This window comes from Papio anubis, chromosome 6 (assembly GCF_008728515.1).
Source record: "Papio anubis isolate 15944 chromosome 6, Panubis1.0, whole genome shotgun sequence".
In the NCBI taxonomy this organism is placed as follows: Eukaryota; Metazoa; Chordata; class Mammalia; order Primates; family Cercopithecidae; genus Papio; species Papio anubis.
In genome coordinates, this window is record NC_044981.1 from 4,981,050 (window position 1) to 5,002,391 (window position 21,342).

The 21,342-nt window shown below is 49.4% G+C and overlaps 1 protein-coding gene and 1 long non-coding RNA gene across 2 annotated transcripts; one reads left to right on the forward strand and one right to left on the reverse strand.

Annotated features, from left to right (window-relative positions):
* The first annotated feature begins 4,550 nt into the window (after positions 1-4,550).
* PPP1R3G (protein phosphatase 1 regulatory subunit 3G) lies at positions 4,551-6,869 on the forward strand. The gene has a single exon (XM_021936591.2). It carries the CDS (start codon positions 5,149-5,151, stop codon positions 6,208-6,210), a length of 1,062 nt encoding a protein of 353 aa, XP_021792283.2. The 5' UTR covers positions 4,551-5,148; the 3' UTR covers positions 6,211-6,869.
* Positions 6,870-9,539: 2,670 nt separating this feature from the next.
* LOC103883429 lies at positions 9,540-17,288 on the reverse strand. The gene is made up of 2 exons (XR_645658.4): positions 17,035-17,288; positions 9,540-11,650 (listed from the first exon to the last, which is right to left on the reverse strand). It is a non-coding gene; the product is annotated as an uncharacterized LOC103883429 (long non-coding RNA).
* Between the last annotated feature and the right edge of the window lie 4,054 nt (positions 17,289-21,342).

Below are 21,342 nucleotides of genomic sequence, written 5' to 3' on the forward strand. Positions count from 1 at the left end.
GAGTGGAATCTGCAATTCTCCAGATCTAATGTGTTTCACGACCCTTGTCATTGGTCATACTGGGATCTGCACACCTCCATGTGCCCCGGGAAGAGCAGAACTGGTTGCCATCTATCTGATACAGGAGGCCTGCAATCTGGGTCTGAAGTTCTAAGGCCTGGTTTTGTTACTTGGCCAAGTTATTCCAGGTTTTCGGTCTACTCATTCATAATTTTTGGTGTCGAGCATCTGAACTGGGGAGCACCTGAACTATCTCTGGTTGTGCAAGTGTGGCCTGGGAAACAGCTGAAACATTTGGTAATTTGGCAAAGATTTGTGCTTAAAAGGCAGTGCGGGAACCACTTATGACTTCCATGAGGGGTTTGAGAATGCTACCTATGGCATCTGACTACAGGGTTTGAGTATAACACTGCCTGGTGTATCACCGAGGAAGGGTCCAGGACCATTTCTGTTTTCAATGCAAAGGGGAAAATTCCTTTCCAATGACTTCACTTGAATTGTTTGACATTTCCCAGCCCAGACCCCAAACCTGGTGATCAGATGATCCCAGCCCCAGCCTTCAAACCACTGCAAATAGAGAAGAGACAAGCTATTCCTGAGAGAGCCCTGCCCTATCTACAGATTAATAAAGAGAATAAATTTGTTATTTTTAAAAACAGCCCTGTTTGGGGTGGTTTGTTATGCAGCAATAGGTAACATGAACAAACGGTAAAGCTTGGAGCCTCTGAATGCCTGGAGTAAATCTTTTAGCAGTGGAGGCACATGATGTTTGAAGTAGGACTGAACACACTTCAGTGGGGGTAGACTGCACAGTCTAAATTTCAAGAAGTTATTTTGCATGTTACATCATTTAACTATTAACTTCAGGGCTTTGCATCTCAGAGTAGAGAAGACCTGGGCCCTGTCCCCAGGAGAAAGCTTAGGGGACAGTGAGCTTGGGAGAGCAGTCCATCCCCACCCCACACTGTGCCAGAGTGGAGGAGTGGTGTGGGAGCCAGAGATCACCCATTGTTTCTGCACCTTTTGGGAGGCAAGGGGGAGGATCCCAAAGTCCTCATGGGCCCCAAGGTGGGTGCACACCGTTTCTGCTTCTGAAGTCCTTCTTTGGCTTCTGAGAACAACCCTCTCCCATTCCCTCCAACACTTCTGGCTGTCATTCTCTATCCCCTTTGCAGGCTCCTCCTCCTCCTCCTGATCTGGGAACATCAGGGCTGCTTAAAGCTCAGTCCTGGACCCTCGTCCCTTCTCAGCTATAGACCTACTGTGGTATGATAAAAATAGACGTTTGGTCTTTGTCCTTGGTTCCTGCAATAGAAAGGCTAAAACTCTTGGAATTTTCTGATAGGACATTTGTTATTATTTCCATTGTTAGTGTTATTTTGTTGTAACATAATTGTTTCTTATAAAGAGACCCTTTTGATCACACCTGAATGTATGCTAATGAGATGACTTAGAGTGGGCTCCGCAGAGAGCCTCCAGATGGGCTGGGTACCAGAAACACCAAGTCATTAGAGGACTGGAACTTTTAACTCCACCCACTGACCTCCAGAAAGGGGCAAGAGCTGGAGACGGAGCTCCAGAGGTCTTGAAGAGCAAGGCTGGTGGGGCTTCTGGGTGGGCAGCATGTGGAGACCCTGGAGGCTGGTGCACCCAGAGGGGTCCTGGAAGTCCCATGCCCATCTCACACTCTGTCTTCTATCTCTTCCCTTTGCCACTTCCTGAGTTTTCTTCTTTACAATAAACTTGTGAACTCAAGCAGAGTGTTTTCCTGAGTTCCACAAGACATCTGGAAGCTGGAGACGGGTTGTGGGAACACTAACTGGTAGCTGGCGGGGCAGAATGCAGGCAGCCTGGGCGCCCATTTGCAAGTGGCTTCTGCAGTGGGGGCAGTATTGTGGGACTGAGCCTCTAAACTGTGGAGACAGACAGTAGCTCCAGGTAGATAATGTCAGAATTGAATTGTTGGACACCCTGTTGGAGAACGGGTGTTAGACACCACTTGGTGTTGGAAAGAACCAGAGAAGTTCAACCTGGTCAAAACAGAATTCATGACCTTGCCCTCCCTCTATTCCTCTTCTGGGGATCCCTGCCCCAGTGACTGCTACTATCTCTACCCAACAGCTCAAGTCCAAATCCTAAGGCACCTCCTTCCCCCTACCTCCCCCCACCTCCCCCGACTTGGGGCCATGAGTGTGCTACCTTGGTTTTCACTCCTAAATAGCTCTCAGATCTGTCCACCCCACAACAGCCATCTCTTAAGTATGATCACCCTTCACTGCAACAATGGCAACAGTCTCCTACGGGGCTCACTCCATTGTTTCTGTCCCAGTAATTTGCTCGTTGTCCTGTATCCACAATGATCTTTTCAAAATTTAAATCTGGTTAGTCACATTCATGACTCAAAACCTTTTGAGTGCCTCTCACTGCTCAAGGTTGAGTGGCTGTCCCCTCCCATCCTCAGCTCTGCCAGCTCCTCCCTGCTCTCTGCCTTCAGGCCATCCTGGGCTTCTTCCAGTCCAGCCCCCTGACACTCCCTCCAACACAGAGCCTCTGCGTGGCCCAGCGTGTTCTTCCTGCAGTCCGAGCTGTTCCTTCCACCTCACCTTCCTCACAGGCCTCCCTGGCCTCCTGACCAGGTCAGATCCCGCCTTCTCAGCATCGGCCAGAGGGGCTGAGTTTGTATAGTATTGGCCCCTTCAATGCACTGAGAGCTCCCCGGGGGTGGGACCTCTAGCATTTCCACCGCACAGAGGAGGGTGGGCTGGGGCTGGGACCAGTGCACCTGCATGACCCTAAGAGTGACGTCTCCTTAAATTCTATGCCTCAGCACCTCCCTCACCTTCTTCCTGTCCTGGAGCGAACATGTGCCCCAATGAGGGTTGTAGCCCAAAGGGTCACCACCACCTCAAAATCTCCTTTAAGTCTTATTTTATCTTTAAAATAGCTTGTGAATTTTGTATTCAAGTCCACAATATAGCAATGTTTGTTTAAGTGTAAAAGCAATATCCTTCTCCAAATCAGAGCTGCTGCAGGAAGACAGGCTATGTGTGCCTGGGGCCTCTTGGCCACGCCCCAGGGCATGAGGTGCCACGCCCATGTCGAGACACAATCATGGAATTCCACACTGGTGTAAAACGACCAGCAAGAGTCCAGCAAAGGGACCGACAGGGCCCCCTTTACAGGACACCACTCCCAGCCCAAGATTAGTAGTGATGGGGGAAATGTCTCCTCTAAGCTGCCTGGGCTCAAATCTCTTGAGAGCCACCCTGGGGAGCCTTGGTGATGAGAAACCTTTCTGCAGTGTTGTGTCCTATCTGTAGTCAGGAATTATGTGATTCCTATGTCATGGATGGGACATCTTGTAGCTACTCAATTAATCAATGTTAGCTCTTAACATGCTTCACACCCTCCACTCACCATCTCTTTTACCTGCCCTCTGTTAACATGGCTAAAGTCCTGGCCCCTTTCAATTCTGCCAAACCATGACATGTTTTATTTATGAAGCCTCAATTAATTATGTTTCTTAATTAGTGGTTCTGTTTCTAGAATCCCCATCTTTCTATGTAAGTAACTGTAGACACATCCACATAGGTTTAAATACGGTCCCCAGAGCCCAGCATAAGCACCCCCTTGTTAGAAATACTTCCAGACCCCAGCCCAAGCCACTGAGTCACAAACGCTAGGGAGCTGGCAGCAGTGGGACGTGTCTGTAATCCCAGCTGCCTTAGAGGCTGAGGCGGGAGGACTGCTTGAGGCCGGGAATTTGAGACCAAACTGGGCAGCATAGCAAGACCCCTATCTCGAAAAAGTTAGAAAGAAGGAAACTCTGGAAGTGGGGCCCTGTGATGTGCCAACAAGCCCCCCAGTGATGTCTATGCATGCTGAAGTGAGAATCACTGACTTAGATGGCCCTCAGGGTGGCCTTAAAACTAAAACAAGAAAAACAACACTTTTAGAAGTTCCACCAACCCCCGGGTACCCCCACCCCTCCGCGGCCCCAGGTTCAGGCCTTGGCCCCTGGCAAGGCCGAACGGCAGGGCGGTGACAGCTCAGTCCGGCCCGGGCCTGGCCCCCACTCCCGGTGGGCGGGGAGGGTGCGCAGGGCGCCGGCGTCTGGTCGCGGTGGGAGGTGGTGCGTGCGGCGTGGGCGCCGGCCCCACGGGGCTCCCTTCCCTCTCCTCCCTCCCTGCAGGGACCCGGGGCGCGGACTCGCGGGCGCGGCGGGCGGGACAGGGGGAGGGGCGGGACGTGCTCCTGGGCCCGGCGCGAATGGCCTCCCGCCGCTCTCGGCTGCTGGCCGTGGCCGCTCCCCCGCGCGTCCCCGCACGGTCCCCGCCCCAGTCTGGCCGCAGCCCACCCCGCGCCGCCACTGGGCGGATGGGGGCGGCGGCTCCTGCCTCCCGGCTTTCGGAAGCGCAGAGCGGAGCGCGCCTGATCGAGTCAGGCTTCCGAGTGGGATTGGAACCCGGGGCACCCTGAAGTTTGGGGAAGGCAGGAGCAGAAGGGAAGGGATGCGCTCCCTGCTTTCCGGCGGCGCGGAATGGGCCTCCTTCAAGCCTCTGCGCAGGCAAGTTTTCCCCAGTTGCGCGCTGCACCGGGGACTCGCCAGGCCCGTGAGACAGCCAAGAGGAGAGCGCTCAGTGACCCTCCGGGGGGCAGACACGTCAGGTCAAGTTCATGGGCAGGAAGACTTTGTGCACGTGGGGGTCTCTGAAGGTTGAGCGCGGCGTCTATACCCCCACTTCGAGGCACTCCGGCGGCGGAATAGACGCTAGCCCGGCCGGGGGTGCGGGTGAGGGCCCCAGGGAGTCCGCGAACGACAGGACGTCGCCCCCTACACTGCACCCGAGCACTCGGGAACTCGCTTCCAGGTGTTCCAGGGGCCGCGCCTCCCCGCCCCCGGCCCTCCCCCGTCGCGGGCAGGTTCAACCAGGAGGCGGCGTGGCCCCGGAGCCGGCCCCAGGCCCGCATCCTCCTCCCACTTCGCCCTGCCGCAGCTAAAAGCCGGAGGCTCCAAAGTGGAACTAACTGCGTTGTCTTGTCGAGCCTGGGGCGACTCGCCTCGGGGAGGGCGAGCCTGAACTGCAGCCCTGCGCTCCTTCCACGGCCCGAGGAGTTAGTTACGTCTCCAGAGGGGCGAACGGCGTCATGGAGCCCACAGGGGCGCGGTTAAGTTTGGAGGCGCCGGGACCAGCGCCCTTCGGAGAGACCCCGCTGGTCGAGGAACCGTCCGTCCCGGGGGTCCTCTGCGTGCAGGGTGGCGGCGACGGCGGTGGCACTTCGGAGACCCCGAGTCCTGACGCTCAGCTAGGGGACAGGCCCCTGTCCCCGAAGGAAGAGACCGCCCTCCAGGAGCAGGAGGAGCTGCTGCAATGCCGCCGCCGCTGCCGCGCGCGCTCCTTCTCCTTGCCCGCCGACCCCATCCTGCAGGCGGCCAAGTTCCTGCAGCAGCAGCAGCAACAGGCAGCGGTGCTGGGCGGCGAGGGGGCGGAGGACGCGCCGCTCGGCCCGGGCGGCTGCTGCGCCAAGTGCAAGAAGCGGGTGCAGTTCGCGGACACGCTGGGGCTGACCCTGACCAGCGTGAAGCACTTCAGCGAGGCGGAGGAGCCGCAGGTGCCGCCCGCAGTGCTCTCGCGCCTCCGAAGCTTCCCTATGCGTGCCGAGGACCTGGAGCAGCTCGGGGGACTGCTGGCCGCGCCCCTCTCAGCGCAGCCTTCCCGACTCCGGCCGCTCTTCCAGCTCCCGGGGCCGAGCGCCGCGGCCGAGCGCCTGCAGCGGCAGCGCGTGTGCCTGGAGCGCGTGCAGTGCTCGACGGCCTCGGGCGCGGAGGTGAAGGGCTCCGGCCGCGTGCTCAGCTGCCCTGGGCCCAGGGCCGTGACCGTGCGCTACACCTTTACCGAGTGGCGCTCCTTCCTGGACGTGCCAGCTGAGCTGCAGCCCGAGCCGCTGGAGCCACAGCCGCCAGAGGCGCAGTCGGGGGCCTCCGAGCCAGGTTCGGGGGATGCCAAGAAAGAGCCAGGCGCCGAGTCCTTCCACTTCTCGCTGTGCCTGCCCCCGGGCCTGCAGCCTGAGGGCGAAGAGCAAGCTGACGCGCGCGGCGTCGCGGTCCACTTCGCTGTCTGCTACCGCTGTGCGCAGGGCGAGTACTGGGACAACAACGCGGGCGCCAACTACACGCTGCGCTTCGCGCGCCCTGCGGACGCGCTCTGAGCCTGGAGAGCTTCGAAGAGCCGTGGGGCGGGGTTGATTAGCACGTGGAGCTCGGGCTGCCGCCCCAAGGGACTTGCTGCGACGCTTTGCTGAGCACGGCGAATCTGGCGGGAGACGCGCGTGGAGGAAAAGGAGGGAGACGTCGAACCGTTGACTCGCACCCCAGCAGAGAAGTGAGCGGGCTTAGAGAGCCCGGGCAAAGCTCCGAAAGCCTCTGGCCCCAGTCTTCTCGTCCTTTGGACCTTTCTACAAGGCCTCTAGAATTCCCAGCCTGCGTCAGAATCGGAAGAAACTTCCAAGGCCCGGAGCAGCTGCCTCCAAGGAAAAGGCTGCTGACTCCCGGGCGTGGTTCTAAGGCCTGGGGATGGGTGTTTAACTCTAACATATTTTAGCCCTTGCAGCTTGCTGGAGACCCCTAGGGAAAGAACAAAGGTCCTGCCACCGTGCACCAACGGAAGGTGCCACGGGCTGTGGGTGGACGCGTGGGACCTTTACATCCCAACCTATTTCTCAGAGAAAACCTGGTCGTGGCTGGGTCAGGCCACCCTTTCCTTTTGACTGAGATGTGGGAAATGTTTGCCCAGACTTGACATTGTTTATTTGTGCGACTGTGTACAAATGTCCTTTAAAAAAGTAAAGGCCACTCGCACCCCGTTTTACGCTGTGCTCTGTATTTTGGCTTTCGTGCGTTTGGGGAGGCGTTGGCAGTCAGCCAATCTCTGTCAGCTGGTGATGTGCGTGCTTTAACAATTGTTAAACAACAGCCTACAAATTCCTCTCCTTCAGTCCTCCCTCTTTACTGCGAAAGGGCCCAAACTTCCCTTGTGCTTTAAAATGTTCTGTAGAAAGTGTTCTGACCCTCTCCGAATTAAGACGTTTGGTGAATTGAAATGCCAGAGTCCTCGGGCAGGCCTTGGCTGTGATCTGGGAGAGCCGGGCACGCACGCCCCAGCGCCCTTTGTGTAGACAGAGCACACTGTTGTGAGACTCGCCGGGCCATTAGCAGCCAGAGAAGTTGGGCCCTTTTAGTCGCTGGACTGCGAGCGCAGGGGATGGGGGATGGAAAGGTGGCTCTCTGTTCCTCTCAGAGCCACAGTGGCGAGTGGTGACTTGATGGAAGAGGAAGCATGCCCAGCGAGTCAGTGCTGCGCAGACGCAGATGGCCACCTCTGCAGGCCTGTGGGGTGGGGTATGGACGGCCTTGGTCGCTGTGCTGGCTGTGGATGCAAGATGATGTGGCCGTCTGTGCACGGGCAGGCAGGAGGGCGTCCCGAGTAAGGTCTGTCACCCCTTGACTCTGCCTCAGTGATTTCCCTTTTTTTATTCTTCCCATTTTCCAGCACGTGGCGAGTACAATCAGTGGTTTTAGGGATGGTAGTCTCTAAGGAGGGGCAGTTTCACTGTTGCTTGATAGAACAGGGCTGGGCATGCATACCATAGCCCATGGGCCAAATTTGGCACATCGCCTGTTCTTGTAAGGCCTGCGACCTAGGAATAGTTTTTACATTTTGATTTTTTATTTTATTTTATTATTATTTTTTGAGACGGAGTTCCACTCTTGTCGCCCAGGCTGGAGTGCAACAGTGCAATCTTGGCTCATTGCAACCTCCGCCCTCCAGGTTCAAGCGATTCTCCTGCCTCAACCTCCAGAGTAGCTGGGATTATAGGCATCTGCCACCACACCTGGCTAATTTTTGTATTTTTGGTAGAGACAGGGTTTCACCATGTTGGCCAGGCTAGTCTTGAACACCTGACCTCAGGTGATCCACCCGCCTTGGCCTCCCAAAGTGCTAGGATTATAGGCATGAGCCACTTCACCCGGCCTTACATTTTTAAATTGTTGAAAAAAATTCCAAAGACAGTACTATTTGGTGGTACATGAGAATTATATAAAATCCATATTTCAGTGTTCACAAATCAGGTTTTACTGGAACACAGCCGTACACACTCGTTTCTGTCTTCTCTGTGCTGCTTCCATGCTACCGCCGCAGAGTGGAGTAGACACGGCAGAGACCAGATGGCAAAGTGGAAAATATTTACTGTCTAGCCCTTTTACAGAAGACTTGCCAACCCCTGCTCTAGAGAAGTAGTGTTTTTAAAACACTATATGCTGAGAATTATAGTTAATAAAGCATTTAGACTTTTAATGAGCTTTTGCCACTTGAAATAAACCCCCTTTGGGTAAAGGTAAAACTTTATATGACTCTCAGTAATCTTGTTTAGAATAAACACAAAAATGTGAAAAGTGCGGTTATTATTGTGTCGGATAGGGGAATCTACCTGTTGCCTTCTTTCACCTAAAAAAATAATAACACATCAGTGCAACTGAAATACAGCACCTGTTTGAATTAGCTTCAAACTACAAAACTGCCAGGTATTTCTGTGCTTCAAAATGTGGCATCTTACACGATAGACGTATTTAGTTTGAACTTTGGGTTGGAGATATCCCTTTGACTATGGCAGTGTTTCCAAAGGAAACGGATCATAGGAAAAAATAATTTATTGATAGCAAGCCATCAGGAGTTAACAAATTACAATTTAGACTTTTAAAAATGGTCAATGGTCACATCGATGAAATAATGAATACTTAATTCATATATGCTTATAAAACTTTATGACTAAAAATAAATGACAAAATGACATAATTTTTCTGTTACTAAATATAAAAGCAATCAAGCCTTCTCATGCATCATTAGGTAATCTTGATCTGGTATACCATTTCTTAAAAGTAAATTAGTGCATAACCGTGTTTTTCCTATGTATTTATAAATACATTAATTTTTAAGATATTGACAATATACATACGCTATAACATTGTTTGAAAATGCTTGTTTATGTGGCAATAAGCAACATTTTGGATTGTTTTGGATTACTTAAAATTAAATGAGGAGCCCAATATAATAATCCAGAGATCTTCTTGTCTAGTATCCTTTAAAATGGTAACCCATTGAATCTAGAATCAGAGAGAAATAGATTTTTAGTGTTATGTCCAGAAGACTTTCTATTCTGTCATAACAGCATTACTGATTTTCAGAACTATATTTTAAAGTTCAAATGATTCATTTTAAAAGGAATTATTTCATAGTATAATGAGCATCCAGTATGGCTGCTAGGAAAGGAAACCTAGTTTTGCTCTCTTCCCAGTCTCAGAGTAGTGCTAACGCTTCAAATGTTCATAATTTGGTAAAATATTTTAAACAGCCCAGTATTTCACCAATGCGTGCAGCCTTTCCAAAGCATTAGCATTGGCAATCTTTTGAATGTCAATTTTGTTTTATAAAAGTGCCAGCTTCTCATTGTAGACTAATAGCAAACATTACGCAGTGATGTAAAGGTAATAAAAATAGGTTTTCTTTGTTTTTGAAAAGTTATTTCAAAGGAAAGGGCAATATGGCCAGAGTCAGGAAGTATTTAAGAGTGCATTTCCTGAAAGGAACACACACACACACACCCCCCACACACACACCACAAACAAAATTATTGCCATGCAGTCAGTGCTTTTTTGCAGCAATATTTGCTTCAACTTGAGTAAGTGAAGGTCATTCTCCTTAAAAATGCAGTAACTTTAACATGTTACCTAGCTCTAGTGATAAAAACTAAGTTCTCAGCTGAGTTAATGACCCTGTCCTCCACCAGAGAGGGAGTCTAGTTTCTCCCTTATTGGCAGCGTGTCCATGGATCACTGGGTGAGGGAACGTTGGATGAATTGTGTCCCGATCTAGAGCTTCAGAAGCATGGGCTGAGAATGTGGCAGTTTGTATGAAACAATATTCTACCTGGGAACTTTCCGGTGTATGGAGCAAGGTGGTCAGCCAGTTCCAAGACCTAACTAGAGAGGCTAGGATCCTGCTCCAGGAAGCGTACTGTGGACTCTGGAAGCCCAGTGAGCTCTGGGGACACCAGAAGTCTCTCCAGGGCAGCAAGAGCCGCAGCTCAGGCAGCCTTTCAGGAGCAACTGGGAAAGGGGGTAGTTGCTGTTACCCACAAACCTCGGCTGTAGGGGCAGGGGATTTTCTCCTCTCAGGTGTGCAGTGGGCTTTCCATTCTGACCATCCCCTCACGCAGCGTCCTTTTTTCTGCCTTGACCCAGGTTGAGGGCTTCCCTGCAATGCTGCGGCTCTTGAGCCTGTCCACAAGGAGTCCCCCCACAGGGAAGCACAGCCTTCCTACTCAGTTCATTTTAGGAGCGTTAGTGTCGGACTCTTCATACATCATTTCCCAGGTTTCCATATTTCAGCTTGCTAGCACAACGGTTTCTATTGTAGCAGGCTAAGATCTTTCATCCCCCGACTCAGTCGTGTGTTTCTTTGGAGTGTTGTGGCTTGGAGCTTTGTTAGGCAGAGTGATTGCTGCCACGTGTTCTTTGTCAGGAGTGTAAGGAACAGTCCTAGGGAGGAAATGTGATTTGTGTGTCTGTGTATGTGGCATCATGAAATGAAATCAAACTTGCATTTTTGGTTCACACAATAGGACCCAGGTTTGGAGATTAAAAGACTATGCTGTGACTTGTGGAAACTGAACTGGCAACACGGATCGTGAGCTATTTGCAGTCCAGCATTTGTCCAGCCAGTCCCCAAGATGCGGGACCCGATGGGCTCCTGGAATCGGGGATGTGCTGCCTGAAGTCACTAAGGCAAGGGGCTGGGAACAGCTGACAGCCTGGGTTCATTGCAGTGTCCCGGCCTCCCCTCCCACACAGTGGTTCTGGCTGTCTTGTGTGTAAGTGGGCAGGTGCTTGGAAACCTGGGAAACACTGTGTTTTGCTTCCAGACCACAAAATAGACACATTCCACCTTGTGATCTGTTGCGTTCCTCTTTGGACTCTCTGTAGCTGATCAGGGAGGTGCCATCAGAACGCAGCCGTCACTGATCCTTAAATCCTCCAAGGTCTGGTTGTTAGAGGGCCAAATACTGTAACTTCAGGCGCATTCAGATTTCAACTCTTTTGAATCTTTTTGGTAGACATTGCATTTGCTTTTTGTGAAGTCTAGTTATTTGACTTTGGTAGACTGTGAACAGGAAAATTTTGGAAAGAACAGAGGCGCATGTCAGCTAAATGAAGATGTTTGAGATGGCAAAGATCAAGGGCTTCTTTTTAAGATTTGCTGGTGAGATTTTCCTGCTGAGTTGGGTACTAGAAGAATCAAATAGGTGAGATCAATGGAGTAGTAAAAGGCTATTTAACTAAGTCATGAGTTCAGAGCAAGTTCAACCAGAATCTCCACATTTATACAAACCACACGTACACATATGCAAACTTTTCTGGTAAGGCAAAGTCATTTTCAAGTGACTTATAAGACATTTAAGGAGATTGGGCTGGTATAATTTCTCTGATTGTAGTTCCTCCTCCCATTCTCATCGCTGTCATTGGTCAGGTCCTGTTCTTTGAAACTTGTTACCTGAGGTCATTTCCCACAGAGTCAACAGCATCCTAACATAGCTGGAAATAGGAAATTCGGTCTGAAAATCTGGATGGAATTAGGAGTGGGGCAGACAGATTTCATGAACTAAGCTTAAAACATTTCATCTTTAAGTTGAAAATTTCATGAGCACATCCTGCAGATGATTTTTCTAGAAGTAGCTACTCTTGGGTCAGGTTGAGGAAGCGTCCACTCTGGCAGATGACAATTTTATGTTCCTGGGAAACTAACAGCCCTTAAAGGGATAGTCTCGCTGTGCTCTCTGAGGATGTGCGGTTTCAGCTCCTCCCTTGATGGCTTTGGGTAAAGAACCCTTGTCATCAGGAGGCTGTTCTGGTGCAGGTGAGGCACCATCTTTATAAACCCTTAGTAGGTGAAAGAACTCACTATTTCCCTGAAAGTTTTTCTTCCCATAGATTTTACATTGTATTTTAAAAATAGCCGGCTGTGGTGGCTCACGCCTGTAACCCCAACACTTTGGGAGGCTGAGGCGGGCAGATCACAAGGTCAGGAGTTCAAGACCAGAAATCCCGTCTCTACTAAAAATATGAAAATAAATATTAGCTGGGTGTGGTGGTGCACGCCTGTAGTCCCAGCTACCCGGGAGGCTGAGGCAGAATAATCCCTTGAACCCGGGAGGCGGAGGTTGCAGTGAGCTGAGATCGTGCCACTGTACTCCGGCCTGGGTGACAGAGGGAGACTCCATCTCAAAAAAAAAAAAAAAAAAAAAAAGTGCAGTGAGTATGTTCAGAACCACCGTATGTAGGTTGAGGCATTCTGTTTGCGTTCCTTTCAGTCTAGCGAAGCAGCAGTCACGTTTATGTGCACAGACTTCAGGCATTTTTTTTTTAATTGCATTTTTCAGCCAGCAAACCCAGAGCCCCTGTGACGCTTGGATCACCATCAGGTGCAGAACCTGGGATTAGTGAGTTTCTGTTTGCTGCATTAGGATTGTAAAAGCATAGATCCAACTGGGTGTGAAGGTCCCCAAGATATCTGTGAATATACTTGGATATTAAACTGCAGACAAGTGTTAACAATGAAACACACGATATGCTCTTTGGAAATAAAATAACTCAGTACACATTTAGAAAGGTCTGTGAGCCCCCCACCTGCAACCCCTCCCAAAAAACCACCTGAACTAGATGTTGCTTTTGTAACCAGAATCCTGAGCTATTTTGGATTGTGCTGTTTACCAAAGTAATTAAAGATGAATTTATACGTTGGTGCAATGAGCCCTGGAGGACTGATTTTTTTTTTTTTTCCTGGCAGAGGAAACAATGCCTTTGAGATGTATTGTAAAAATATTCTGAGGCCAGGGGCTGTCCGTGCCTAGCATGGCTCACCACTATGACAGTGGAGGGGATGGAACGCCTGCCTTGGGGCTCCAAGCCCAGGCTGTGGGTTATTCTCCCTGGCCTCTGCTGACTCTGGTCTGGGCAGAAGTGCCCAGATGCTGCTTCAAAGGCAAAGGCAGAGCTTTCTGAGCCTTCACTTTAGACTCTGCCACGTCCAGTTGACTCAGAAAATCTTACAAAATGAGTCTGGTATATCCAGCTATAATTTGTCACTTTATGAATTTTTTTTTTTTTTTTTTTTTTTTTGAGACGGAGTCTTGCTCTGTCGCCCAGGCTGAAGTGCAGCGGCGCCATGTCGGCTCAGTGCAAGCTCTGCCTCCCGGGTTCACACCATTCTCCTGTCTCAGCCTCCCAAGTAGCTGGAACTACAGGCACCCGCCACCACGCCCGGCTAATTTTTTGTACTTTTAGTAGAGACGGAGTTTCACTGTGTTAGCCAGGATGGTCTCGATCTCCTGACCTCGTGATCCGCCCTCCTTGGCCTCCCAAAGTGCTGGGATTACAGGCGTGAGCCGCTGCACCCGGCCACAAAAAAAAACTTTTAAAAAGGGTCTGTACTATCTGGTTAGATTTGTTAGATTCAAGGGTGTCTATAACAATTCGGCCCCATTCTCTGCAGGCACATGCATGAGAGGCAACGGTGGATGCTTGTGGTCTATTAACCATGATGTGATAGCAGAGGTTTGGGATTGTAGGGCAAGGGAGACCCAATTTCATGTGCAATGGCTTCCTTGTGAGTAATAGTCCATCGTCCACCATTGTGATGTCACTGAAATGTCCAAGTCATTTCTTCAGGGTCTGAAAATGCAAGGTAGCCTAGCTGGGTGTGTGTCTGGAGTCCCTGAGCTTTCTCGGGATGCTGCCTGCACAGGGTCCTGACTTGCCAGTGGGCCTGATGAGGCCCCCAATCCTGACTGAGGCAGAGACAGCCATCCACTTCTGTTGGTAAACTGTCTGACTTAACTGAAACCAGATGCGGCTGGGTGCTCCTTCATCAGCTATGCAAGTAGTGATAAGCCGTGGCGAGAACGAGCCACTATGGTAGATGGTGTATTTTAATGTGATTACGTGGAATTTTATACAGTTCCTTCTAATAATGTGAAAGAAAAAAACCTCATTTACCTCTGTTTTAAGATTTCCTTGAGGCCAGGTGCAGTGGCTCATGCCTGTAACCCTAGCACTTTGGGAGGCTGAGGCAGGAGGTTCATTTGAGGCCAGGAGTTCAAGATAAGCCTGGACAACAAAGCAAGACCCCATCTCTATAAAAAATTTTTAAAAATTAGCCAGGCCTGATGGCACACACCTGTAGTCCAAGCTACTCAGGAGGCTTAGGTGGGAGCATCGCTTGAGCCAAGGAGTTTGAGGCTGCAGTGAACTATTATGGCACCACTGGACTCCAGCCTGGATGATAAAATGAGATCCTGTTTCTTAACACAACAAAACAACAAATTAGAAAAAACATTTGCTTGAGCAACGTGCTTGGTGGAATATTAGGGATGACTAACAGATTTCTGTGAATGTGGTTTTGACAGTGTTTATTTACACTGAAAACTACTGCAGTCCAAGCCCAGCCTTCAGCTGTCTCCTTGGTTTTTAAACAGGGTAATTCTATGCGTGTGGCTTGAAAATGTCTGTTCAACTCTGAGGATTTTCTTGTACTTTTTGTTTGCTGCGCGACTGTATGGTTATGTTTCTGTATGTATTACACCTAAAAATTGTGGAACCAAAGCCCTGATTTGAATACAGAATGTAAGCAATGTGCTACTTTAAAAGAGATCACTGAAGGGGAAGGGGGATGAAGAGGAGTTGGTTAATGGGTAAAAATATACAGTTAGATAGAAGGAATATGTTTAATATTCGGTAGTAATGGAGGGAAAGTATAGTTCACAATAATTTACTGTATTTTAAAATAGCCAGGAGAGAAGATTTGTAATGTTTTCAACACCAAGATAACTGTTTGAGATGATGGATAGTGCAGTTACCCTGATATGATCATCACACATATTATACAGGTATCAGAATAGCACATGTACCCCAAATATGTACAACTATTATATATCAATTAAAGATTTAAAAGTGATGATTGTGTATACAAACATTTTTTGGTGCTCACAATCGGGGAGAGGGTGTGAGTCTGGCATCTAGTGGTAGGACCCCTGGGTGCTACTAAACAGCTCCTCATAATAAAGAATTATTTGACCTAAAACCTGTTAAAGGAAAAACCTTAGACAAATTAAATTTAACAGAGTTTAACCAAGCAAAGAACTATTCATGAGTCAGGCAGCCTGGGGACTAGAATAGATTCAGAGAGGCTTCCAGTGCAACCACGTGGTGGAAGAAGATTAATGAACAGAAAAAGGCAAGTGACGTACAGAAAATGGAAGTGAAGTACAGAAACAGCCGGATTGGTTACAACTTATTGCCTTATTTGAAGCTGATTTCAACAGTTGGCTGCCTGTGATTGGCTGAAACTCAATGATTGGCACAAATGTAGGTTACAGTCTGTTTACATATCCAGTTAGGTTACAGTGCACTATGTACAGAAAAACCTCTAGGCCAAACTTAAAATATGTAAGGAGACAGCTTTAGGATAAACTTAATTTAACAAATCTCATTGCTGAGGTTAAAAACCCTGAGTATTGGCCGGGTGTGGTGGCTCATGCCTATAATCCCAGCACTTTGGAAGGCCGACTCAGGTAGGTCATTTGAGGTCAGGAGTTCGAGGCCAGCCTGGCCAATGTGGTGAAACCTCATCTCCACTAAAAATACAAAAATTAGCCAGGCAGGGTGGCTCACCCCTGTCGTCCCAGCTACTCGGGAGGCTGAGGCAGGAGAATTGCTTAAGCCCAGGAGGTGGAGGTTGCAGTGAGCCAAGATCGCACAACTGCACTACAGCCTGGGCGACAGAGTGAGTCTCCATCTCAAAAAAACAAAAAACAAAACAAAACAAAAAAAACCCCGGGTATTATGCCAAAGTAGATTTCCTGATTTTGACAATGTACTATGATTACAAAAGACACTTTCATTGTGGAAATCTGTGTGAAGGGTATATGGGACCTGTGTGTGCTATTTCTGCAATTTCTTGTGAGTTTTAAACCATTTCACAATAAGAGTTACAATAATAAAAATTAAACAAAACCTTACAAAAAAAAGAGAGATAGAAAAAACTACCACTAGGTGGGTGCAGTAGTGCATCCCTGTAATCTCAGCACTTTGGGAAACTGAGGTGGGAGGATTGCTTGAGGCCAGAAGTTTGAGACCAGCCAGGACAACATAGTGAGACCCTATATCTACAAAAAATTTAAAAATTAGCTGGGTGTGGTGGCGCACCCCTGTAGTCCCAGCTACTTGGGAGGCTGAGGTAGGAGGATTACTTGAGCCTGGGAGGTAGAGGCTGCAGTGAGTCATGATCATGCCACTGCACTCCAGTCTGGTGACAGAGCAAGACTGTTTCAAAAAAACAAACACAAAAATCCAACCCTACCAGTGAGTAGTGTATAAAGCATTGGTGAAGAAGTACCCTTAGCTATGGGGGAGGTGGCCTGTGTGGGGATGAGGCACTGGCTCCAGGACAGCCAGGCCTGCAGGTGCCACCAGCTCGCCCCTGGCTAGCCAAGTGCTTTCAGACAAGACCCTTAAAATAGTGAGTTTTCCTGCTTGCAAAATAGGGGCGGTAACTCCTGCCTAATATAGCTTGTTGTGAGCACTGAGGGAAGTTAGTTGTGAAGTGCCAAGCAAGCCGTTGGTCTCAGCATCTTTCTCTTTTCCCTCTGGCCTCTGCCAGTTTGGTTTTTGCTGATTTTATTCTGAGGATAAACAGTGTCTGGCTCCAGCTGAATGTAGGAAGCATAACTGAATCTTGCAGTTGGGAGAACAAATGATAGTAGCCCCGAGTGTGCTAACCAGACGAACTGTTTTTGCTACCTGGGCAGAAAGCATCCATTTGCTTCTTGTCCACATAGCGGGATGCTCTTAGTTTGTTTTGTGGTTTATAACAGAATACCCGGAACTGGACAATTTATAAAGAAAGGGAATTCATGTCTTACAGTTATAGAGGCTGAGGAGTCCACGGTGAAGGAGCTGCGTGGGGTGAGGGCCTTCTTGCTGGTGGAGACTCCCTGAAGAGTTCTGAGGTGATGCAGAGCATCACGTGGTGAGGGGGCTGAGCAGGCGTGTTCAGGTTTCTCTTCCTCTTCTTAGAAAGCCACCAGTCTAACATATCTATATATTTGAGATGGGGTCTTGTTCTGTCACCCAGGCTGGAGTATAGTGGCATGATCATGGCTCATGGCAGCCTCGATCTCCTGGGCTAAAGTGATCCTCCAGCCTCAGCCTCCTAATTAGCTGGGACTACAGGCATAAGCCACCACACCTGGATCATTTTTGTTGGTTTTTTATAGAGACAGCATCTCACTATGTTTTCCAGGCTGGTCTCTAACTCCTGAGCTCATGGAATCCTCCTGCCTCAGCCTCCTAAAGTGCTGGGATTACAGGTGTGATCCACTGCACCCGGCCAATAAATTAATATATTAATGGATTAATCTATTCATGATGGCAGAGCCTGCATGAACTGATCACCTCTTAAAGGCCTCCTTCTCTCAATACTGCCACTTTGGGATTCAGTTTCAACATGAGCAATGAAGGAGACAAATACTCAAACCACCACAGATGTGTATTAAGCATGCACATCATTATGACATCATATACATGGTGTACACACGCTAATCTCACCTACATACACTGCCTTTCCTTACGACAGCCTCTTCAGAGAGTATCCGCCCGATCTGAGGCAGCTACTCTTGAGGGGCCTCCTGTTTGCTGTCTGTTCTTTTTATTTTTGTGTGTTTTAAACGACAACAAAAAATTATTTTTAGAGATAGGATCTTGCTATGTTGCCCAGGCTGGCCTTGAACTCCTGGGCCAGGCAGTCCTCCTGCCTTGGCCTCCTGAGTGGCTGGGACTACAGGGGTGCACCACCACACCCAGCTTGGACCTTAATTTCTATGGACAACTCCACACCTACATCTACAGATACAGTCTCTGCGTTTACACATCCTGCTTCATTCCAAACCCAGCCAGCTCCACACATGTAAGGAAATGGCATTTTCTTCATTCAGATGGACCCTCAGCCTCCCCCGGGTTGGCATCGTGAGTAGCTGGTAGGGCAGGGCCAGCAGGCCACGTGGCTCTGCTCTGCTCAGGAGCGGTGTAGGGCCGGGCGGCCTTTGGATGCAGGCTGCCCACAGCAGAGAGCTGCTTCTCAGCCTGAGTTTGGCCCAGAGATGCCCGCTTCACATCAATGCCATTCTCATAAGCAAACCCATTTACACACCTCGGAGTGGGCCTGTCACTGTGCAAACCTGTTTGGCAGGATCTCCTGAACCAGAACAACCTCACGATCAGAAATCCACCTAGGTACAGGAGTGTGTACACATGAGCGCCAGGAGAACCACACAAGAACATTGACAGTGGCTTTATCTGCTATAGTCAAAAGCTGGGAACAATGCATGCTGCGAATGGCCCACCTGAGGCAGGGTGGCTGGAACAGAGTGAGGGAGGTACACGTCCACACACCTCATCTTACATCACCCGAGGCACGCACCCATCGGTGTCAGGTGGGCAGAACCCCTGGTGTCCTCACTTGTCAACTGTGTCTCTCCCTTGCTGAGGGGAATGGCTGCTTTCGACTTGGTTAGGTACTCATAGGATGTGAAGCCGCTTTCCTGGATGACTTTACTCAATCCTAACTCTCAGCTGGGGGGTGGGCTGGAGGAACACCTATTCTTCACACCTGGTTGCGGAGAGGACTTTTCCCATATTTGTGGTCTCTCCCCTGCCACTCCCCTGCAACCACTGCTCACAGTCACCTGCTCGGTGGGTGACAGCCATTGTCCACACTGACGGGTGGCATCAGCTCGTCTATCAGAGGTTCTGAGGGTGGGTCACAGCTTTCTTCTCTCTTCTTGTACCAGTGGGGGCTACAACCTGGGCAGTGCCTGTGCTTTGCAGACTCATGTTTCCCTTGGATTTGAGGGGGCTGGTTGAAGATACACACTTACAGATTTTTTTTTTTTCCTAAAGACAGGGTCTCACTCTGTTACCCAGGCTAGAGTGCAGACGCCTGATCTAGGCTCACTGCAACCTCCACCTCCTGGGCTCAAGCGATCTTCCTCACTCAGCCTCCTGAGTAGCTGGGACCACTATAGCACGTACTACCACACTTGGCTAATTAAAATATATACACACACACACGTTATATACATATATGTTATATATATATTATGTACATATATATGTTATATGTATGTTATGTACATATATATTTATATATATATATATTTTTTTTTTTGTAGAGATGAGGCCTCACTATATTGCCCAAGCTGATCTTGAATTACTGTGCTCAAGTGATCCTCCCATCTTGGCCTCCCAAAGTGCCGGGATAGAACCAATTTTGACTCTCATGTTGTTCATTGTAGTCTATGTCAATTATCAAGGTGACATTCTGTCTCTATGATCTTCATTTTTTAAATTTCTTTTCTTTTGTTTTGAGATGGGGTCTTGCTATGTTGCCCAGGCTGGCCTTGAACTCCTGGCGTCAAGCAATCCTCCCACCTTTGCTTCCTGAGTTGCTGGAATTACAGGTGTGAGTCACTGCAGCTGGCACATTATTCCTAGTTTATTGTTGAAGAAATTGACTGTCAGAAGGTTGAGTCATGTGCCAGGAAATAAGAGCCTGAGCTTGGATTTGAACCCAGGTCAATCTGACCCAGATCCACTGCTCTTAACAATCTACTCATAAAACAAATACACACACAGAGAAGACAGCACATCTGCACTTGATTCTCCCCTCCTTGGTCTCTCTGCAGGATGCAGCCCTAGACATTTGGACCTGTTAATGCCTTCCTGTCTTTACCACCTTGGACCTGTCATGGCTGTTCTGCAGGACTGAGCAGGACGAGGTCCCATTCTCAGTAGGGAACTTACCTACTAAAAAATGGGACTTTACCTCTTGCAGGTCTCAACATGGCCCCATATTTCAATAAAACCCAGCATGTGCCAAACTGCAAGTTACAGAAACTGATATAAGCCAGCTTGAGCAAGAAGGAGAGCTGGCTCATGGATGCTGGGTTCTTGTGAATCTAAGGGCTGTGGGGCCTCTCCAGGGCCTGGAAGCCAAGACATATGGAGTCCTGGAACCAGCAGGAACGGTCCCTGCCTCATCTCTGATCTCAGCGGCTCATTCTTCTCTCCCTCCAGACCGATTTCTCTTCTCTGTCTACATGATGGATGGAAGATGGCTGCTCTGGACCTCCCAGGCCTATGTCATCTGAGCTCCATCCAGCAAGAATCCCAGACAGAAACAGCAGCTCTCACTCCTAGCTCTTTTTTTGTTTTTTTGAGATGGAGTCTCGCTCTGTTGCCCAGGCTGGAGTGCAGTGGCATGATCCTGGCTCACTGCAAGCTCTGCCTCCTGGGTTCACGCCATTCTCCTGCCTCAGCTTCCCAAGTAGCTGGGACTACAGGCACGTGCCACCACGCCTGGCTAATTTTTTCTATTTTTAGTAGAGACAGGGTTTCACCGTGTTAGCCAGGTTGGTCTTCATCTCCTGACCTCATGATCTGCCTGCCTCAGCCTCCTGAAGTGCTGGGATTACAGGCGTGAGCCACCGCATCTGGCCAACTCCTAGTTCTAAGAGAAAGTACTTGGCCTACTTGGGGACGGGTGTCATCCCAGTTCCATCAGCTGCGGTTAGAGGTGGGGATGGGGTTATGATGCAAAATGGTGGTCAAGAGCCCCCAACTCCTGTTGTGAAGGATCAAAAGAGGTTTCTGTGAGCTTGGCTGATACCCCAATGTCTCTACTGCAACCAGGACACTGCAAAACACAGGCATACAGCGGTGCGTGAGGTGTGTTCCTGTGGACGTGTGTTTCTGTTAAGGGGGATGTGCTGTTGCCTGCCTCTTATTTCAGTGAGGGGCATTCTCCCTGCCAGTCTTTCAGGATCAAAGCGCTGGTGTTATCTTTGCTTCGCCCCCATCCTTTATTCTGTGTCTCCATTACTTATCCAGTCCATCATTTGGAAATGCCTTTTAGATCCATTCTTTCTTCTCCATCTGACCCATACAGACACTGCCCTCTGCCAGCTCCTAGTCCCCTCATATCTCCATGCCTGCCACAGGGCCCTAGCTGGTCCCCCTCCTCACTCAGTGGCCACTCTGTATCTCTCCCTAGCTGCTCCACCACACATCGCTGTCATACATCGCTGTTCCCTTGCATAACAGCTCCCTTTCCCACCACATAACCCCCACACGCCTGGCTCAGGTAGAAGTAGTTCCTCCTTCTGAATATTACT

Bases quoted from the DNA above. Each gene is read 5' to 3' on its own strand.
- PPP1R3G (XM_021936591.2), top strand. From the start codon at position 5,149: ATGGAGCCCACAGGGGCGCGGTTAAGTTTGGAGGCGCCGGGACCAGCG.